General features: G+C 28.8%; 2 protein-coding genes and 2 pseudogenes across 2 annotated transcripts; 2 read left to right on the top strand and 2 right to left on the bottom strand.

Moving 5' to 3' along the window:
- The first annotated feature begins 1,664 nt into the window (after window positions 1–1,664).
- Window positions 1,665–2,528, top strand: LOC114076758. The gene is made up of 2 exons (XM_027916196.1): window positions 1,665–2,192; window positions 2,272–2,528. Exons 1-2 carry the CDS (start codon window positions 2,053–2,055, stop codon window positions 2,477–2,479), a joined length of 348 nt encoding a protein of 115 aa, XP_027771997.1. The 5' UTR covers window positions 1,665–2,052; the 3' UTR covers window positions 2,480–2,528.
- Window positions 2,529–3,499: 971 nt separating this feature from the next.
- LOC107017583 lies at window positions 3,500–4,253 on the bottom strand (annotated as a pseudogene).
- A 104-nt stretch (window positions 4,254–4,357) lies between these two features.
- On the bottom strand, window positions 4,358–5,238 carry LOC114076917 (annotated as a pseudogene).
- A 7,181-nt stretch (window positions 5,239–12,419) lies between these two features.
- LOC107016265 (bidirectional sugar transporter SWEET1-like) lies at window positions 12,420–14,419 on the top strand. The gene is made up of 6 exons (XM_015216754.2): window positions 12,420–12,753; window positions 12,835–12,871; window positions 12,983–13,078; window positions 13,393–13,672; window positions 13,854–13,973; window positions 14,047–14,419. Exons 1-6 carry the CDS (start codon window positions 12,711–12,713, stop codon window positions 14,212–14,214), a joined length of 744 nt encoding a protein of 247 aa, XP_015072240.1. The 5' UTR covers window positions 12,420–12,710; the 3' UTR covers window positions 14,215–14,419.
- The last annotated feature ends 2,871 nt before the right edge of the window (window positions 14,420–17,290 follow it).

Genomic DNA, 17,290 nt, shown 5'->3' with positions numbered 1-17,290 from the left:
CAACAGTCGGTGTCGATCAGTCCGAAGAACCTTCTCTGAATTTACCTTCTAAATTGAACTGTCAATCTGTTTTGAATGATCTAAATGATCAAGAGGTAATATACTTATTTATCTTCTTTGTCATTCAAATTTTTATTGCGTTTTGTATATACTGTATATTTTATTAATAATTTTTTGAAGAACTTTGTTCGAGTAAATGTCACATCATCTAGTCCTGAAGTTACATTTCAGCAGTCACCTTCACGCTCTCCAGCTGGTCAAGCAGATTTTAGCCCTTTAGTTTAACAATTCAGCACTCCCGAGCCACAGGTAATTTTTTTTTATGAACAACATTATCAATTTTGTAAAATATATATATACTAAACGTACAGATATGATCATTATACATATACAATTTAGTACCCATCTAAAATATATATAATATTTTATTGTATAATGTAATAACAAAATTCAACTTGCAACAAACTATACAATAATGTATAAATAAGTAATAGGCAGTTCCAATGTTCAAATCAACTTGGATGTTCAAAACACTTTCAATATTTCGGAGTTTCAAAACAATTTTGAGGTTTGAATTCTTGAATAACATTTTTTATTTTTTTTATAATCTATGTTTATATGTATATATTACTAATATTATACATTTAGACGGAGAAATGTGAAGATGTTCCAGTAGAAGTGGACAAAGAAAGATCCCAATTAATGGATGATCAAGCAGAATTCAACAATCCTTCATTTGTATGCTATTGTCTTCGTAAATTAAAGGGGTTAAGTTGTACATAATATGATCATTAATTTGTATTTTTTTGTCAAAATTTTGTCTATTGTTATATAACAGCAGAGAATGTTATATATGATCAAACTGAAAAGATGGAGCAAATAGAATTCGGAGATACAAACAAACCAGGATCATCCAACGCCGATGAATTAGTTGTTGAGGAAGATTTCATCTTTCCAAAACCTCTTCAGATTGTAGATGATGATCAAACAAAAATTAATACAGAAAGAAGCATTGTGTTACATCCTTTGCTAGCTGTGGAGGAACACACACCATTACCAATTCCAAGGGAAAGGCGTCCAGGCCCATTCAACACATCGCCTTATGTGACAACATTCAGTTCAAAATCTGGTATAACAAATTATACATTTTACATATTAACACAGTTATATCAATAAGTGTTTTACACACCTAAAAATAATATATGTCTATACATTTCAGGTAGTTCATCAAGGTTCCACTACATGTTTGAACTGAAACATCTATTTGTTGCAATGCCGGATGTGGATCTTACAACTTTATATCTGCATTTCTGGAAATGGTTAAATGAAGGGCTTCTTGTCAGGCATAGCGCAAAGTAAATTAGTTAGTAATTACTAAATATACTTATTTAATCATATATGTGTGTATTTGTATAAAAATTTCTTTTTATTTGAATTTTGATAGGATAGGTAAAGAAGAGCGATACAAAAAGAACAAGTCTCGCTTACAGATGTGGTATCATTTTGAAATTGTAACTGTCCAAAACAAGAACTGGTTCTATAGGTTTGCATACAAAGATCAATTGCTTGATGACTCGGTAAGCTTTACACAATTCTGTTTTTTATACAATTTACAGTTTTAGAATTTATACAATTTATGATTATGTCTTTTTACAGCACATAGATGTCATTTGGTATTACATACGCAAAAGAGCCAAGTACTCCAACTCCGATAACAATGAATTCAGCTTTATTACTGTGGATTGCAATTTCAATAAACTAATTGCAAATGTGTGGGATGCTTATTACAATTTGGATAGTACAGTCAATAAGGAGAGTATAGAGGAGTCCATTATTGAGTACATTAATGGATACATAATTCATGTTGCTGCACCTTGACATACCGTTGATAACATCCTTATCCCTGTTAACATCGAGCAGATATTTCATTGGGTTCTTATCGTTGTGTCTTTTAATGAGAGATGTATACATGTCTATGATTCTCTTAGAGGTGGTTCACTACACAATTCGTCAGTTTCAAATGAGATCAAGAAATATGTACAACTGATTCCCATGTATCTATCTAAATCTGGTTTTTACAAGAAGAAAGGCATTAACATATCGTCACATCCGAAATACAAGTCGCATTCTGAAGTTGACTCTTTTGAAATTATACATGTCAATGATATAACACAACAACATGAAGGAAGCCTGTAAGTCTTATTATTACTCTTAATCAAATTTTTAATTTTAATTTTACACTGATCCTACAATGGTTGTGTATAATTTCAGCGATTGTGGACTATATGTTGCTGCTTATGCAGACCATATCAGTAAGGGGAATTTGGTTCCAACATTTGATCCAGATTTTACCCGTATTCAATACGCGTCTTTGTTGTGGAATTATGGAATGCAAAAAATCCAAGCTGAGCCAACAGTGACAGTGAGGCACCAGAAAGGCCAGTCAGGATTCATAGGGATGTTGATATCAGTGACATGATCACAATTGATTAGAACCGTAATACTAGATTTATGTATTTTTGAATATGCAAAAGACATAACAATTTGTGAACTTCTATGTTTTTGTATTGTAATATACTTGTTTGTTCAATTAAGTCTTTCACTTCGTTATTTTTGTTTACAATTTAATACTTATACAAACTACATTACACAATATATATTTATACACTAACTGTATAAACCTATGTGTATATTTTACTTTGTATTTTTTATATAAAAAATGATTATTATACAATTTATAATAATGAGACTATACACATTAACTGTATAAATCTCAACAGTTTATTTTACTTTCTGTATGATTATACAATTAATTGTATAAATCTCGACAGTTTATACAATTGTTAATTCATTATGAACTGTATAATTATACATTACTAGGATTATACAATTGTTCAGAAATTTCAAATTTACAAATAAGCTTATACAATTAATAGTTATACACTAACAATATAAAACTAGGATTACATTTATGTTGGATATATACATATACATTTCAAGTCTTACAAAATAGTTCATAGCATACATATATATTCAACTTAAACAACAACATATATTTATACATTAACTGTATAAATATAGACAGTTATACAATTGTTAATTCATTATTAACTATATAAGTATACAGTTAAGTATCTGTAAAATTTATACAAATTTTATAAAGTATAAATATACATTCAGCTTAAACAACAAATTATACAACTATGTATTTATCAAGCTTATGAATTGTTAAACTTTTACAATTGTATATAATTGTTCAATTGAACGTATACGTAAAGTATTTCTGTATATGATGTACAATATAGACACAAACGATAATTCCTAATAATAGCACGAAGACAAAATAAAGAAAAATGATTAGCACAATTAATAAGACATAACAACTTTATTCCATATTGAAAATACTAACTCATACTGTTTTAACACAAAACTACTTCAGAATAAAATTCAATTGTATATCAAATCAAATTTTACAGTTCAATAGAATCGTAAAAACTTGTTAAACTTCTTGAGGTCTATTTCTACATGAACGCCTATTGTGACCTGCAAATCCACATGTACTACATGTATGCTTTTCTTTTAGTCCAAGCAATTCACGTTTAGTTTTTGAACGGGGTTTATTTTTAGGCCTTCTGGGAGGTCTTTTGAATTTTGGAGGTCGGACTTCATCATACATTATGGCTTCAGGTATGACCCACTCTGAAAAGAAAGGCAATGGATAGATCGGTATCTCATAAATCTTTTCAAAACCGTCTTTGGTTTATACAAATCTGAGCAATATCCATCGGCTACTAGACTTTTCCGCTTCAATACAGCCCAAGCATGTTCACAAGGAATTTCTTCATATTGAAACTTCCCACAGCTGCATGTTTTGTTCTTTAAATAGACCATAAAACTCCTACCATCATCAGTCACATTGTATATGTATTCAGTTGACGGCACAACCTGCTTCACACAAATAGATTTATGTATATGTATAAGTCTATACAATTTCTATCCGTGTGCATAACTCATTAATTAATAATATATATATACATAAAACATATCCCCATTCGTGTGCTCAATGCTTCATATTCGATTAGTAAATTTTGAGCTTTTCCAATCAACGGAGTAAATGTGCAGGCTGTCTCGTGTTTGTTGTCATGATTCCATCTCCCAAACATCAGTCTTACCTCTTCAAGAAAATTGAATATTGGTAATTCCCTAGCATATCCTAATGCAGCATTTATACTCTCTGCAATGTTAGACGTCATAGCCCATCCCCGATGAGTTTCTGCATGACACCTTGACCACTTATCATATCCAGCTAGCTCCAAATACTCTTTAACACCTACATCAACTTTTTTTACAGTATCCATCAGCCTGTCAAACTCAACTTTGTTGCAAGTCTTTGTCATTGTATAATACATAGGACTTAGCTCCTTGGATGCCTTCCTAAATTTCTTCTCTACATTACCCCATAAGTGCCACATACAAGCATAATGTGGCACATTTCTATACACTTGAGTCACTGCCTTTATGATACTTTCATTTCTATCTGACACTACACACATATTAATCCTTTCACCATAAGCCTCCTTTAGTTGTAGAAAAAACCAAAACCAAGCTGCATCATTTTCCGAATCAATGATACCATATGCTAGTGGAAAAATGTGTCCTGCATTTTAATTTACACACACATTAACATTTTGATAAAAATTGAACAATAAAAAATAAATGAATCATACCTGCTCCGTCCGTTGTACTTGCAGCAACAAATGTTCTATTATACGGTCCTCTTAGGTGACTTCCATCCACAACAATTACAGTCCTGCAATGTTCAAAGCCTTGTATAAAACTATTCAATGCAACAAAAACATACAAGAACTCATTTTTAATCTGTTTTCTTTAGACGTATATGCGAGCCTGGATATGTAATATTCATCATATACAAATATGTTGGAAGTTTGCTGTAAGATGCAGCTACAGTCCCCCTCAATGAAACTAGAGCCTTTTCTCTAGCCCTCCAAGCCAACGAGTAATTTACATCAACTCCCAAATATATCTTTACATCACTGCGAATATCAGAAGGTGTATATTTTCTCTTGTGATCAACAAGTTTGGGTTTAACGATCCCTCCAATCAGCATGCTTGTGGTATGTTTTTGTGAATACACTTTATCCTTCAAAGGACAAGTATGGTCTGTATTAAATGCTCTTATTCTAAACATACCAGATTGTTGACATTAGATACTTTCATTAACCATTCACATTCATCAGAAATACACTCCAGTGTATAACCACATTAGCAAAAACAACACAACACATCAATATACAAATAATTAAAACAACTTATACAATTACATATTTGTATGTATAAAGCAGGTACCTGATTGCGTTTGACCTCACTGTTCTATATTGAAATCTTTTTTCAATTGCATATTTTTCCATCACAGATTTCAATATGTCTTTGGACTTATACACTTGGTCTACCTCCACGAACTTATTACAAGGATCTGAAATAACTCCATCGCAGCTCCCTGACCACAAAATATGAAGCGGCTCTACCAACTCACCAATACTCAGCTGCCTATTATCAAATTCATCATTTTCATTGATGCTGATAGATGTTATCGTATCACTATCCTGATTTGAACTTCCACACAGTTCATTGGTACCAATTATACTAGGCAGTTTGCTAATACACAGTGGATACTTGTTGAACTCATTTCCAGACTTTTTAAGCATAATATAAACTCTAACACCCATGTCGTTGTGAATCAACTTGGGTGTCTTGCCTTCTTCAATATTATACTCAATTTTGAGTTTATTCACATTCGTATCAATCCCTAGTTGCATTGCAATGACATTATACAAATCATTATACGATGAACTTTCTTTAAAAATAACCCCCTCAATTGTATAATCAACGTAACAATTGTCATTATCCCACCTACCAGAATGCATAACCAATATAGCCAGTGAAGCCATTTTCAGAATTTCTGTATACAAAATCAAATTATATACGTATACATTTATAAGCTAAATAAATGCAGTAACAAACAGAATATGTACTTATACATATTATAGAAACTTTAAGCTTATACACATTTTTAAATTATACGAAAAAAATCTCTGTATACACAAAATTATAGCTTTATAGAAGTATACAATTCAATAGCAACAACTAAAAAGTACATGAATGTAATGGACAAATTCGTATTTAATAGACAACAGTTCCATTCAATTATACAATTTACCAAATAACACTATATATGATAGATTCGAACATACAAACAACAATCTAATACACTTAAACACTTATACAGTTTCAAATTCAAATAATTCTATGATTGGAGCAAATCTCAAATCAGTAATTTCAAATTAACAACAATTTTTTCACAATTTTTTTTATAATTCACATTAACTAATCAAATCAATTACGGACATATATTCACATCTCAATATACATTCAACTGACTTGATGGAATTGAAAAACAAAATTTAAATTTTAAACACCATTGTCGACAAAATCAAAAACACAATCAGAATTACCTCTTATTTCTATCTCTAAAAACAAATTTATCTTGCTTGATTGCTTAAAACCTTCAATAGCTTGATCAATTTTTTGAATTGTCAACAATGGAGCTGCTTCGATCGAAGGAGAAGAAGGGAGACTGAAACTGAAATTGATTTCGCGTGAATTGTGGGATTTTTTCCTTATTTATCTGCCGCGTTTTGTTTTGTTTTTTTTAAATTGAAACTGTATAAATGGATCAGTTATACACAAAAGAAGACCCGTAGCAAACTTTTAGTTTACTACGGAACGCAATTTTGTATTGTTTGCTAAAATATAAAATTAACAATTTTTTCTTTGCTATATATAAAATTTACCCAATTAAGAAAGAGGTGGGAACAGATACATAATAACTGCTCCGACATAAATATGTTCTCCTTTTTTAAATTAAGTTTTTCAACCAACTGGAAAAAGAACAGTAGAGAAAAAAAAGTTTTTTCTTTTTAAGATCAAGCATCAACAAACGATTAGAGATTTAGTTTGTGAATTATAAATTTTAATTCCTTGAGACTCAAAGTCGGATTTAGAGCAACAATTTCATAAAATTCAATTATCAATCAACTGTTATTAACATGTACACAATTTTGTTCCTCTTGCGTAAATTATTACAAAACTTGATTCAAGAATTTGAGAAGTTGAAATAATAACAATAAAATAGTGGTGCATTGAATTTAATAAATTGATATTAAAAAGGTACCATTGACTTGTTGCCGTTTTTGATATTTGATGAAGACACCAAAAAGAAAAATAAATTTGATCATTTTTATAAATAGACAATTACTAGATTTAACCTAAAGTAGAAGGTTTTCTGTTAAGACATGAAAATAATTCACTAATAAGTGAACAAATAATAATGAGAGGGGAATATAAAAAGTAAATATAAGAACAACAATATAAATAGGTTCATGTTAATCATCAAAATATAAATGAGGCAATAAAACATAGTCATACAAAAATAGTACTACAATTACCTAAAGATTATTCAATTATTTTAATTATTACCATAATTCCCACGCTAATTATTATATTTTTACCCAAAATTTCTTTTCAAATTCAACTAGTACATGAAATATTTTTAGTAATATATAACACATCTTTAGAAAAAAGTGAGAGCTCCAAAAAAATTAAGCTCCAAATCATTATTTTAGTGCATTTAACCTTATATCAAAGATATTCTATTAAAAACAAAAAGATATAAAATTAAAAATATTTTCTTAAAAAACTACAAAATAAAATCACTGAGGAGCAATGACAAAATTTTTAATCAAAAGATAATTACTAATTTCTTTAACAAAATAAATATTATAAGAAATGCTAAAAAGGAAGAACTTCGCTAACAAACTTATCCGCATCAGATGTTTACACTAAGTTAATATATATATTTAAATTTATAGTTCGTTTAACTTAATCATAATTAATTGACATGTATTTTACTTTATTAAGTCACATAATAATAGAAATTATATTATTTTGATATAAACAGTCGATACGAATAAATTTTTTCCATAAATCAATTCATTAGGTAATAGTAGAGACTAGTAACTTCTAGCCAAAATCATCCATAACGTTCAATGATTGAGACAAGTAATATTTAAAAAGAATCTATTTTAAGAATTTTTTCTAATCATATTGATCTTTCACATGTAATTTTCTTTATAAAATTGAAAAGACATTCACGTGCTAAAATCTTAGTGGGGTTTCAAAAAAAAGTCTTTTAACATAGAAACAAAAATTGTTACCACTAAAATAATAAGCCCAAAAAAATTTAATTTAGAAAAAGGAAAATGGTTCGAATTTGCCATTGTGTAATTCATTTTTGTAATTTTTCAAAAAAAATAATTATTTGTTATTGTTACTAAAGGAGCTTTAATGTAAAATGAGTAAACTTCACGTATTGTATTCTTCTTGGAAAAAAACATTTATTTATCTCCCAAATTTTACTATGACTAAATTACGTTTGATGTACGTATATGAATATTATAGTTTCAGTTCCTACATTATTAATTATTTTTATTTTTATTTTATTTTATTTAATCTATTTTAATTTAGTATAGAGTTTAAGAAAATAACAAAAAGTTGAATATGCCGAACACTAAGGAACATCATTACTCCTTTGTCCCACTTTATATTTCCTTATAGTTCTAAAGGACTAACACATTTTTATATTAGGTAATAATTTAACTTTAAAATATTAATTTACATCTAATAAAATGATTTACAGTTACACAAATATTTATACTTATTTTAGACCATAATTTTTATAAGACTTTCTTTTCTTTTTGAAACTCTAGTGCTGAATCAGACCAACTCATACAAAATAAAACAATAAAAAAGTTATTCATTGTACAAATATGGAAAGCTTTGTATAATGAGAATAACAATCCAAAATAGCTATATATAATAATATAAACTTGACTCTCATCTTCTCTCCTTTCTATCTTTGTGCCCACCTCAATTTAACACTTGACTTGCTACAATATCCAATTTTAACCATCAATTAACCACCCTAATTACTTTTCAAATAAGAAAAAAAATCATTTTTTAAGCAAACGTTAGAATTTTTATGTTTAAATTTTTTGCTTGCATCATGAGATCAATAAAGTATAGATGATAAAATAATTTTGTACATGAGTATAAGTTATAACATGAAATTAAAATATATCTCTTTTTAATTTGTAATTACATTAATTTTCTAAAAAGTAACACAAATCGAATTATTAATATGTAGCTTGGATACATTATAGAGTATCTCAGATAGATTATAACATGAACAGATATATAATATGTAGCTCAGAATCATTATTGGATCATTATAAAACAAACCAAATACATAATATATAGCTCAGTTATATTAAATATTGACTCGAATACATCAAAGATATAAGAGATTTTAAAGGTTTTAAAAATAGAAAGAAATATTAAATATAATAAAAATATAAGACGTGTATTTTAATAATCTCTTCTTTTTTTAATTTTTGTTCACATGTATAGGCGATTCATTCACCAATTAAAATCATTTTTTATTATTTGCTTTTACATTATTTATAGAACGGAAAAGGGTCAAAATTGCTCCTGAATTATGCGAAATAGATCACTTATACCTTTCAATACATTTTGGGATCAAAAATACCCCCGTTGTTATCCTAGGAGATCACAAATACCCTCAAGAGTTAGCATCCAAATTTTTAGTGACATGGCATGCCACATGAGACTAATCCCTCCACCTAAGCGTTGTCAACTAAGATTCACTACAAAAGAACTTGGTCTTTAGTGGCGACAAAGTTGTCACAAAATCTCAAAATATTGCCACCAAAGGTTATGAGTGACTTTTAGTGGCGACTAATAGTAAAACCTATTTTTTCAACAAAAAATATGATAATTAACTTTCGATTGCAACCTAATTTTCTAAAATAAATAACTTACAATATTAATATTAAAAACACCCAATATTATTACGAAAGATCATGAAAACTACTTCTCGATTCACATTTCCTACTATATAATGCATCATTGTACATTTTATACATTACATATAACATAAAATAAAACATATAGTGTCTTCAAACTCCTACTTAATCAATATTTTTTTTATTTTTTTTTAAATAATGAAGAAAAAAACACAAAATTAGAATTTAATGTTAAAAACTTTTTGACGATTTTTTGGACTTTTGTCGCCACTAAAGCTAATTTTTTTGTAATGAATCCTAGTTGGCAATGCTTCGGTGGAAAGATTAGTCCCACGTGACTTGTCAAGTCAATAAAAATATAAAGTGTTAACTCTTGAGGGAATATGTGATCTCTTAGAATAACAGTAGAGGCATTTTAATCCCAAAATGTAATGAAAAATATAAATAATCTATTTCACATAGTCCAGAGACAATTTTGACCTTTTTTCCATTTATAAAATACAGATGACACATGCAGGAGAAAGTAATAAAACACTATTACTATTTACAACCATGAAAAAAACAAACAGGCCAGAAATAAACGTGCAAAAGAAACCATTTAGTAAAATCTTTACAAAGAAAAATTATAAAAATCTTTAGACCTGATCGTCACATAAAATAATATTATTTTCGTTTTATATTGGTCGTTTAATTTTTTTTACTCGCTTTTTAATAAATTAATAATAAAAATAACTCACTAATTTACCCTTTTAACTTTTTTTAAAAAACTTTTTTTATTTACAAACTTATTTACACAGTCAAAATGAATTAATCATAAGCGTAAAATGAAAAAAATAATAATTGATTTTATCTTTTATGCACTGACAAGTAATTAATATTTGACATAACGTGTTTTTTTCAAAAGAATTGATTATATTGTCTTATATTACAAAGTTATGTCATTTTTTTAATTTAACGATTTTAATTTATTGTTTAGAATATTAGAAATAGAAAATTTACTAAACGTAAAAGAGATGTTTTTTTTGTGTCATTTAAATCGAGACGGAAGGAGTATACCACTTCGCTACTCCATTTGTTTTCTGTCGTTGAGTGCTTTGATTAGCATTTTGAGAACTGTTTTTGGTTAAATGTTAGAATTAGTTCTTCCTTCATTTATCTTTCTTTCTCTTTTTTAATTAAAAACAAAAAAGGACGTGTTTGATTTTAGGTGATAGAAGGTTTTGCTGAACATATTTTATTTTTATATTTTTCAAATTTGAGATATCATCAATACGTTGTCTTTTTACTTGATAAATGTGTCATATAATCTCATTTTATTTCGTATTTATATTTTCTTTTAACTTTAAATATATATCAGTAAATATATAATTTTGTACAGAATTAAACAACTAAATATACATAAATCTATTTAGATATTCTACGTGACAATTCTAATCCTATGTAACATTTTATATGACGTTTTACGTATGTTTTTCCCTTCTACCATCTAAAAATGTTTGTATATATTCTAGTTTTGGGAATAGAGTCTTCCTTACAAGCGATAAATTTGATAGATTAAATATTTATGTATTTTTGTATTAGAGAAAAATAACTTGTACATATGGTTGCATGTAGAATGAATATATAATATTTAGAAAGAAGTTCGATGATGTCGTGACACATAAAATAGAAAAATGTGTCCATAATGACTGTATTTATCGAAGTGTTAGTGTCTCGTTTCCAAATTTATTGGAACCATATTATTTGGAATAAGATAGAAATTTGTGACTCGAAGTTAATGAAAATTTCATTTTCGAATAGAGTAAATATATAAAAGGATAAAATAATTATGTCAGATATATTCATACGAAATCGTGAAAATTGTTTGAAGAATATTAATTGGCATGCATAAACATATATTTGCTCATTACTCCCATAGTGAACTTTTTACGGCACGAAACCAACTAACAAGTGAGTTTTGACACGAAATGGTTAATTAAAAGAAAAAGGGTATAAAAAGAAAGATATGTTCTTTTTTCTTCTTCGTTTTTTTTTTTCGAAATGACATAAGAGAGTTTTGTATTTGAATTCGTTTGTAATTATTATAACTGAACTTTTAAACTTATTAAAATAAAATATTTTAAACTATTTTTCATCCGATGAGTGTGTATAGTACACTCGTTATACATGTGGAATTTTGAGTTTAACTGTTTATTTGACAACATGATGAATAGAAGAGTTCACCTTATAATTGGAGTTAAGTACAGAAGCACGTCACGTCATTTCATCTTTTTTTTTTCCAATTTGTAACTTCGTATTTAAAACTATAAAACAATTGTTACGGTCAAATAAGTATTCATACTCTTTTATTCTTAACCGGATTTTTAAGTTCGTGTTTTATCATTAATATAAATTTTTAAGCGTGAATTCAAATGTAATCGCAACTTGTAATTTTTGGCGCACAGAAACGGTTTTGATTTGGCAGAAGAGTGACCCAACTGATAGGGAAGATAAGGACAAGAAAAGGGTGTCTTTTAGCAGTAACTGCTCTGCCTCTGGGCTCTGGCCCTATATATGAACCCTTCACTATGACTCAATTTCATAAATATATTCGAATTATTGTTCATTTTCCTCCTTTGGGTATTCAATTTTTTTGAAATTCTTGGAGAATTTGTTAAGTTTCTTCACTTGGGTTTTCTTCAAAAACCAATCTTTTTCATCTCTGAATTAAAGAAATTACTACTCTGTACTGCAAAAGTGAAGAAAGACATGGGTGTTGTTCATACTCTGCATTTTGTTTTTGGGATATTTGGTGGGTTTTCACTCTTCTTCAAGATTTTTGTTTTAATTTTCTGTAATTTAGATTCTTAGTTTCATCTTCTCTGTTTTGCAGGAAATGCCTTTGCTCTGTTTCTCTTCTTGGCACCAATGTGAGAGAGTTTTTTTTCTTTAAAATGGCTTCTTGGTTTTTGTTTGAGAAAAAAAAATGGGGCTTTTCTCCATGAATCTGTTATAACATTTTTGATATCTTCTTCTTTTAGAATCACATTCAAGAGGGTTATACAAAATCGATCTACTGAACAATTCTCTGGCTTGCCTTACGTTATGACTTTACTCAACTGCCTTCTTTCTGCATGGTAAGATTATATAACATTGTTGTATTTATCTTTCAGGTTAACCATTTGTGTTATTATATATGCTTTTTGTTAAATAGTGTTGTGTTGAATTATAGTCATTTCAAGAATCTTGCTTACATGATGTTAAAAATTGTTCAACTATGATTTTTGTGGTCTATGTTGTTGTACTGGTGTCGGATCCTCCAAAAATGTGATTTGACGTTTTTCGAGAAACATTGTTTTTGGTTCATGTTAGTAGTGTTAGATTATCTGATATTGATTTTGTAGTAGAAGGAAGTGATACATGGTTTGTTTTTGTGTATCAAATTGGATAGGTATGGGTTACCATTTGTGTCACCAAATAATCTGTTGGTGTCTACAATCAATGGGACTGGAGCTGTAATTGAGACCATTTATGTGCTGATCTTCATTGCATTTGCACCAACTAAAGAGAAGAAGAAAATCTCAGCACTTTTTCTATTAGTCCTTACTGTTTTTGCTGCTGTAGCCCTTGTTTCCATGCTTGCTTTACATGGAAGCAAAAGGAAGCTCTTTTGTGGTATCGCTGCCACCATCTTCTCTATCATTATGTATGGATCTCCTCTATCCATCATAGTAAGTTCCTTACACACCATTTCGTGCTCTTTCTCGAGCATTGTATATTGGTTACTTCATCATAGTCCCAATTTTTGTTGGAGTGTTGGGATGAGTTGTGCTACTAGATGTTCAATTTTAACATAAGTGGTTAGTTCAAAAAGTTAAGCCATAGTTTAAACTCAAGAATTTATGTATACAGAGACTGGTGATCAAGACGAAGAGCGTGGAGTTCATGCCATTTTTCTTGTCGTTGTTTGTGTTCTTATGTGGCGCTTCCTGGTTTGCATTTGGCCTTCTTGGCAAGGACCCTTTTGTTGCTGTAAGTAGCTATTGTTGAGTATGTATATAGCAAAATATGGTTGCTAAACAAGATATATGGTGTTGCATTGCAGATTCCAAATGGTTTTGGTTTTGGTTTAGGAACAGTGCAACTTATCTTATATGCAATCTACTGTGAGAAGAAGGGATTTACAAGGAAATCAACCCTGTTGACGACGGGAAATGGCAAGTCTCACCAAGAGGAGAAGCAATCTAACAAGTCAAAGCTTGAGCAAGTTTAGGACATGATTGGCTCTAATTCTTGAATGATTTACATGCTATAGTGATCTTTGACATATGTTTTAGTATTGGATTAGTTCATGTATTTGGAATTTCTTTCCCAATTATGTTGTTTTTTTCTACTTTTTCATCATATTTTGCTGCCTGCTCAAATAAACCATATGATCCTTCTTTTGTTTTCTTCTAATGAATGCCTTACTATTTAGACACTCTCTTGTAAGTTGAAACTAGGATCTCCTCCCCCCTCCCTCGGCCTTGTTCTTTGGAAGATCTATCTCGTGTCTGGTAGTACATGGTTTTACTTTTCAAGAATCTCGAATCATTCTTTGAAGCTCATCCTCGTAATCATAAATGAATGATCCGCTTGTCCCGAAATGACTTGGACCAATAAAGGGCAGAAGAAGGGAGGACTAATTTTGATGGACATGTGTGATTGACATATGAGGCCCAGAGTTAATATTAACATACTGGGCTGGGCTACTGATGCCAATGACCAGCCCATTAATCTAAATGGTAAATAATTTCTTTATTTAATATGGGGAAAATTGTATATTAATAGCAAACTGATAACCTAAAATAAATAGAATAGCTAGGGTTTGATTTAATTGTGATTCATAGCAAACGTTTGCAAAAAATTGTCAGGCGCCTCTCTCCCAAATATCTCGCTCGCCACTCTCCTCCGATCTCTCGCTCGCTTCCTCACTTTTTATACAAACACAAGTGTATAAAATTTGTTTCTAATGGTATAAAGCAGAGAAAATTGTATAAATACATATATTTTTGTTCCCCTCTCTCCCCTCTTCCAGATCTCGCTCGCCACTCTCCCATATCTCGCTCGCCACCCTCGCTTTTCTCACTTATACAAACAGAAGAGAATTGTATAATTTTTCTGTTTGTATAAAGCGTGAGAAAATTGTATATACACATGCAAGTATATATAGTTTCGTCCTATACACTTATAATTAAACAATAAAAATACTCCCCTGCCTAGCTTCTTTTGCCTTTCTCTCTTTCTCGTTTTATACAATTTTCAAATTGTATCTAATTTCTCTTTTTCTCGTTTTATACAATTCGATTCAATTGTATATTCCTTGTCAAGTCTCTTTTGTGTTTCTCTCTTTCTCATTTGATACAAATTCAAATTGAATATAATCGTTCTATGAACTTATAATAATACAATTTGTTTTATACACTTCGTTTTTATACAGTTCTCTGCCCAAATGTCTTTCTCTTTCTTGTTTTATACACTTCGTTTTATACAATTTGCTTCAACTGTATATGTATAGGGAATATACAGTTTCCATGTTTGCTATGGAGCGCAATTATGCAAACTTTGCTATAACATACAAATATGAATTTTTTATTTGCTATATGTGAAAGTTGTCCTTTAATATATTTACGTAAGTTTTCCTTATATTGATTATATATAATAAGAAGAATATCATAGCTTATTAACATCATTTGGATCACTCAAGCCTCATTTAAAAAAAACAGATTAAGATGTCTTAATATGAATATTTGAATATTAAAATATGCAATTGCCGAAAATAAACACATTCTTTTAATCATATTATTTTTTCAAGAATCCATTCAATATTTTCCTTTTCTTAATTTGTTGTTAAAAGCTCATAAAAGAAGAAGATAAAGTAGTTACACCACGGACAAAGAACAACAAAAGAAGAAAATTTTAAATTGATTTAATTTTAATAATATAAAAATCAACTAAATCAATTTTTTTTTTTGATTTTAATTAAATAACAACCTATAAACGCCCATATTTATAGTAGTCATTTTTCTCTATTATTTATATTTATTAGAAGTCAAATTTATGCCTTTTTTATGTAGATTTTATGAATCTTGGCAATATAGAAGTACAAAATAATGGATCATCAAACTTGTCTCACTTGTATACAGGAAGGGTAAAAGGACTCAATATTACATATAAATATTTTTTTTGTAAAAACCTACATTTATGAAACACTTGTGAGTTTCTTAATTGTTCTAATATGTCTTTCACTTTCTCCTTAAAATCTATTTATATAGTAGTATCATTTACTTAAATTTACTATTTAATTACATCGTTAATTATAACTCTGATGTGGATATCTACAAATTAAAAAGAATTATCAGACGTATCATCATCTTTTACAAACCTTAATCCTTCATTATTTTATCACTAAGCACATATCTTGCACGTATATGAATATTTTATTTATTATAACAAAAAGTAATTATCTAAAAATATTGAACTTTTAGTTTATCTATACTCTTAGAATGTTTCTAACAAACATGTTTTGCTTTTATAACTTAATGTTTGATCATGTTTTAATCTTTTATTGTATTATATTCGACTTGTAAATAAGCACACACTTTTGAATTGTGATTTTTCACTTTTCTCATGAAGCATATTTATACAGTATCCTTTATTTAAAATATTTTCTATTTACAACAATAAATTTCTTATTTTTAATAATCAGCCTAATTAAATCATAATTCTGCGATGGATAGGATTACATTATGTATTAGCAAAGACAATTTGAAAATAATTATTGTTGAATATCTTATGGAAAATACTTCATTATGAACACTTGTATGAAATTGACCAAAACTTAAGGTGTGCAGATATTAGGTACTGTCCTTAAGAATAACAAACTCTTCTAGTAGAAATTAGAAGCCATAAACTAACAAAACTAGACAAACGAAACCCCATAAAAAGAAAATAAAAGTGATCGTATTTCTCGTTTGATCTCTCTCCATAAGAAAGAGTTTTTATTTTCAACTATATCCCAAATAAAAATATTTTGAAGATCACTAAACACATGTTTTGCACGTGTATCTATCTGGTTAATATAACAAAATATTTGGATAAAAAATACCAAACTATTAGCAATATCCACATTCTTAGGGACATGTAACAACCATAAACAAGATAAGAGTACACCTATAATTAGAAAGTTAAGAATTAAGAGTATAATTATCTTAGAAAAATACAACTAGCAACAATCACAAAAAAAAAAAATTTATCAAAGAAATCTTAAACTAATTAAGCTAGCTACTTTATATCAAAGCAACAAAATA

The sequence above is a fragment of the Solanum pennellii genome, chromosome 4 (assembly GCF_001406875.1).
Source record: "Solanum pennellii chromosome 4, SPENNV200".
Classification (NCBI taxonomy): domain Eukaryota; kingdom Viridiplantae; phylum Streptophyta; class Magnoliopsida; order Solanales; family Solanaceae; genus Solanum; species Solanum pennellii.
The sequence above is the reverse complement of the archived record's forward strand: the minus strand, read 5'-3'. Positions and strand labels throughout refer to the sequence as shown.

What these genes read in the sequence shown, in the direction of transcription:
- LOC114076758 (XM_027916196.1), top strand. Translation starts at nt 2,053, where the DNA reads ATGTATCTATCTAAATCTGGTTTTTACAAGAAGAAAGGCATTAACATA. An exon ending in CAACAACATGAAGGAAGCCT is followed by an intron (nt 2,193 to 2,271) that starts GTAAGTCTTATT and finishes GTATAATTTCAG; the next exon opens with CGATTGTGGACTATATGTTG.
- LOC107016265 (XM_015216754.2), top strand. Translation starts at nt 12,711, where the DNA reads ATGGGTGTTGTTCATACTCTGCATTTTGTTTTTGGGATATTTG. An exon ending in TTTTGTTTTTGGGATATTTG is followed by an intron (nt 12,754 to 12,834) that starts GTGGGTTTTCAC and finishes TCTGTTTTGCAG; the next exon opens with GAAATGCCTTTGCTCTGTTT. An exon ending in GATCTCCTCTATCCATCATA is followed by an intron (nt 13,673 to 13,853) that starts GTAAGTTCCTTA and finishes TTATGTATACAG; the next exon opens with AGACTGGTGATCAAGACGAA.